The 5268-nt window shown below is 45.4% G+C and overlaps 1 protein-coding gene across 1 annotated transcript; it reads left to right on the forward strand.

Moving 5' to 3' along the window:
* Positions 1-2125: 2125 nt before the first annotated feature.
* On the forward strand, positions 2126-3189 carry LOC115117978 (uncharacterized). Its single transcript, XM_029646498.2, has 2 exons — positions 2126-2853; positions 2967-3189. Exon 1 carries the CDS (start codon positions 2144-2146, stop codon positions 2690-2692), a length of 549 nt encoding a protein of 182 aa, XP_029502358.2. The 5' UTR covers positions 2126-2143; the 3' UTR covers positions 2693-2853; positions 2967-3189.
* The last annotated feature ends 2079 nt before the right edge of the window (positions 3190-5268 follow it).

Consider the following 5268-nt stretch of genomic DNA (forward strand, 5'->3'; position numbering starts at 1 on the left):
TCCTCCTCCAGCCTGTGTCTCTGCCCTGTGGCCACTGCCTCTGTCGGCCCTGCCTGGAAGGCGTCCGCAAGAAGCCGCCCAGCACCAAGGCTTCTGATGCCGAGCAACCTCTGCCCTGCTCCCAGTGCCCCCGCTGCCTGGTCCACTACTCCCTCCAGCCCGGCGAGTCCTGGCACTTCCCAGAGAACCTTCTCCTGGCTAACGTGGCTGAGCAGCTCCTGGAAAGACTTAAGGGCCTGAGGCGGGTGAAGCAACCCAAAAACACCCGTGCCAAGAAGATACCCCTGAGGGTGACCGCCTGCGAGATCTGCTGTAAGCAGCGTGAGGCCCAGCGCTACTGCCACACCTGCGGCCTCAACTACTGTGCCAAGTGCCTGAGAAAACTCCATGGCAAACGGGCATTCCAGGTCCACGTGCTGACGGAGCCCGTGGAGAGCGGGTGCCGCGATCCGTGCCCCACCCACCACGACCGCTCCCTGTCCCACTGTTGCCTTGACGACGGAGCTCTGGGGTGCCAGGGGTGCATGGAACAGGGGCACCAGGGACACGATGTGTCACTAGTCCACGAGGCCCGCGCCCACATGGAGGTGGGCATCCACAATTCCCTAGAGCAGGCATGGAAGGGTAAGGTCACGTCTACTACTCTAATTTCATGGATTTATGTTGTTCATTTGACATCTTAATGTTGCTGCACAAACAGCTTTTGTTCAGTTAATTAGCTTTCATAAGTGCAGCCAGAATGTACCAGTGCTAACCTTTCACATCTTAATTACTCCAAGTAAAAAATACATTTTCAAAATCCAATCTCTGTGAACCACAGTAATGGTAGCCAATGTTCCCTCAAAAGAAAATAGGCACTGAGCAAATTTCAGGTCTGCTGAGGACAAACTTGAGCATTTTTGAAAATTCTGTGCAAATTCCAACGCAAGTTTACTGTGAACACTGAGGTCGTACTCGCTTTAAGTTTCAGTTTTAACAGTGGTCAGGTAGGCTAGTATGGATATTTTATCATAATGTAGGTCTACCAGAGAGGACTACCATCGAAAACAATGGAGAAAAATACATCCCATGACATTTTAACATGGAAATAGCTGTTCTATCAATCAGCCTACAGTAGCAGCAAATGTGTGGTGTTCAATGTAGGCCTACATTCCATGAGACTTAAAAAAACATGCAGGGCTTAACATTACCCTGTTATCCACTAGTCCTTCAGACAAGGAGATGGCTTAAAATGGTTTGTTGTTTGATGCAAGACACCACTTTACAAAATAAAATGCATTATTATTCCCATACCATTATTATAGAAAACCAGACAAATTATGCTTCCCTCTGCCTATTGGCTACTTACCTTATCAAGCCTGTCTCAAAATACAACACTGCCCCTTTAACACTTAAAAAACGCACTTTACCTGACTAGCTTTTCAAAGATGACTAGAAATGCACACATCTTGTGCTCTTGTCGGAAGCAACCACTCCCCCATTGTTGACTAGAAATTAGAGATAACCGGGCTAATGACTCACTAACTAGCAAAGAATATGAACAAATGTGCACAGGTTTGATCTCAAAACAAGCGCATCTACTCGTGACCACTCATGCTGTAAACACAGTCCAGTTCAAAGTGAATGGCACAGATCCATATATGACTATTTGCATATAGGCCTACTGCAGCTCTGATTGGTTATGGCGCTGTAGAGTAGGGGCCTGAGTCATGCCTGTCAATGCAATAGAATAATACGCCAATGCTCTCTGCATACAAGGAAATCTCTTACACAGTTAATTTAGCATACTAAATCTTGCATAGTTTGTTTTGTTTCAGTATGTTACATTGAAAGTGGCTAATATTGTATTGATTTGAGCACAATTTTCCACAGTATAGTGAAACATTGATAGTGTTAACTAAAGGGAAAAACTAGGAAGTTGAGTGAAGTTCAAACTCATTCTTCTCTGCCCGGCCATCCGAGGGGAGCTGCGTGCCGACACACGTGCACAGCTTAGAGGGAATATTATGTCAAACAGATTACTTGCAGCAGAGTAAACTCAAAGTTAATTCATTAAAAGTTCATACAGAAATGTAAGTTTGTATCAGATGTTTATTGCTGCACCCGTCATGTGGCTGTAGTGAAGTCCCAGTGTGAAGCTGACATGGTGTCCATGGACCAGTTGAGGGCCCGGACGGACTCCGACGGCACCGAGCTAAGACGGCGTGTACGCGAGGGCTTCCTGTCTCTCCGTAATGTCCTGCTAGACCAGGAGGCATTGCTGCTCTCACACCTGGACAACCTGACCTCCAGCACCTGCAGCGGAGCCATTGACTTCCTCCAGACCTCTGCCCCACTCCTGGGCTCCCTGACTGGGCTGGAGATGATCTCTGAACAGGCCCTCCTGGAGCCCAACACCGTGGCCTTCCTGACCGGGGCCATGGCTCTAACCCAGCGGCTGCAGAGGGTCAACGGGGACATTCATCGCCCTGCCCTGACTCTCCAGCAGGGGGAGCCCTTCAAGGGGGTGAAGATGGACTTTGATGCCCTCTTTAGGGACCTGCAGGCCCTGCTGGGGACCCACCTCCACTGGAAGAGCCCCGAAGTGGCTGCAGTGGTTTCTGTGGCGACCAGCATGGAGGCAGACGTTTTGGAGGGGTGCTGCGAGGTGGTGCAGCTGCCGTCATGCCCAGGGACCCCCACCGCTCCCTGAATGACTCACCCCGAAGCCCCCAGACCCCCAGGAACCACAGGAAGCTGGTGATGGAGGAACAGCTGGGCCTGTCAGCTGGGGACTGCAGCGATAAGGAACGCTATCTGCTGCCCAGGCCCCCCATCATCTACCAGCACATCGTCAGTGGAGCCACTGTGGAGGTACAGTTAAACAGCAACTATGGACTTATTCAGGAATTAAACTTCAAATGTATTGTTTTATATCTATGTAGAAGTTATCCAATATGATGATAGCTAACTATCTGTCTGTGTAGATCTTCTGGATGCTGCCCATGGGCGAGGAGGTGGAGACCTTTGACATCCACTTCCAGGATGCTGTTACCGTGGGGATGGCCATGGAGGAGGGGAAGGGAGTGGTCCTGGTGGGGCTGAAGACATGCAACCTGCAGACGGCCGGGCTCTGCCTAAACACACACTACCTGTTCCGGGCACGCTCTGTCAACAGCCACGGGGCCGGGGAGTGGAGCTCCTCCTACAGAGTGAGTGTGGTATTACATGACCAATGACATTCACTGACTGACTGTGAGCCCAATCCTATTTTGATATACCTGAGTATTACTAACAACTACCGTGTTCATGTTGTCATTGTTCCCAGGTGAACACCAAGTGCCAGGGAGATGAGGCCAAGGCAGCCGTGACACAGGAAATCTAACTCTTACAACAGGAAATAAAGATCCCACACATCAAATCTCATACTCCATATGTCTATTACAATCTGCCATTTACACATATTACTTTACATTATCAAACAGAAACATACATTGCATAAAAAAATCATGCAAGCAACTTTGAAAAAGTGAGTTATTCCATTTTTTCAATAAACACAATGCACACATCTTGTTGCTATGTGAAATTTGTTCCTAACTAATTCACCTGGTTAAATAAAGGTTAATCAGAATAAAATTGTATTGACCACTTTAAAATTATAGTCTTAGTCACGTCTCGGTGCCCAGAGCAAACAGTGGAAATCTTTCTTTAATCACCTATGAAAAAAAACACTAATTAGCATCAGGCTAACGAGTCCTAGGTGACCCTCTCGTTATACAACATTAAATAATTACATCCTATTACCCAGCAGCAGCAGCCCTCTGCTATTACAGCCCACACATCTCTCAAGGACATGGTAATCCACTCATTCTAATTAAAACACTGCTGAAAGTGCACTGTCCTGAAAAATTTGGTAAGTGTCGTGACTTGACTTTAAAATCAATCTGAGGATTGTTATTTATCTAATTACCTAAATATGTTTAATTGTTACCCGATTAAATTAATCATGTAACAATTAACTCATTAGGATTTGGGGCACCACGAGAGGGGTTCTTTAAAGAGTTGCTATCTCCCGAATTAAACTCTAAAGGTCTTTACCTATCACATCTATAAACAGTCAATGTATTAATCATAACCTCATATCATATCATCATTCTGAACAGTCGTAAACCTCCTTGCATCTGCAAAAACCTGAGACTTACTTATGATTCAGTACTACACAAATTGGTGTAATTATTTATTTACAAACTAATTAAATGGTAACACAGGATAACATACACACTTAATACGTTAAAAACAGGTCCATAGCGGACTGACAACAATATGGCTGCCTGTTACAAAAGACATGGAGAGGGCGAGAGGGAGAGAGAGACCCTTAACGTTGGTACATTTAGAAAATACTCTCACTTATAGTATTCCTATACTTTGCACACGAACCGCCGCCTGCTTGGAGTGAGAAATCATAAATATATTTACGTGAAATGCCTTGGTTCGCCGTTTCTCTCTCAAAACCATACCAGTGATTGTCCGGGAGGTGGTTTTATTGTCTCTACCTCGTGTTGAGATTCAGGGTTCAAACCGCTCTAACAGTGCAGCTGCAGCTCTATGTCTCTCTGGTCTGATATGTAAATTCTTAACACATCATTTTATACAGTTTGTTCAAAAGGGCGGTTCCGTCAGGCTGACACTCTCTCTGACCTCACTCAGGGGCGTGACTTGTAACTTGTGCAGTTTATGGAAAACAATTATATATTTTGTCTTTTAAAATCATTTCCCTCTCTTAACAAAAACACTTTCATAATTTTTCATATTTCATGCACAACACATTGGATGGACACTTCACTCATGTAGTGTGTGTACTTTCCAAGCTACAGTATTTCCTTTATAATTTTTTTTTTATATGATATCACAAAATTACAAACAAAATGACATTAGTGTTCTTTAGATCACCTCTGACCATTCCCCACGTTTTATGTTTGAAATATTGTTCCAGTATTCGCTTTAGAACGTGTTACAGTTTCAGCGGGAAAAGTCTGTAGAAACAAAAGACCTTCCTCTGGTGAACATTGGCGAGGGAGAGCTGAATGTTTTGGCCTTGATTTACAACAGGGTGTGAGTTGTTAACCCCAACAGCCCCACCGGTCCACCTGGTGCATGGTTGGTTATATGAGGGTTGGTCTGGGTGATAGAGTCTGTTGTGTGAACATGGTGTCTGTGCTGTAATATTAGTCATCTGCTCCACTATGAGAGGCTGTTAACCTGCAATATCACACTAAATTTATAAAGCAA

The sequence above is a fragment of the Oncorhynchus nerka genome, linkage group LG11, assembly GCF_034236695.1.
Source record: "Oncorhynchus nerka isolate Pitt River linkage group LG11, Oner_Uvic_2.0, whole genome shotgun sequence".
NCBI classification, from domain to species: domain Eukaryota; kingdom Metazoa; phylum Chordata; class Actinopteri; order Salmoniformes; family Salmonidae; genus Oncorhynchus; species Oncorhynchus nerka.

Excerpts from the sequence above, each read along its gene's own strand:
- LOC115117978 (XM_029646498.2), top strand. The coding sequence starts at position 2,144 with ATGGTGTCCATGGACCAGTTGAGGGCCCGGACGGACTCCGACGGCACC.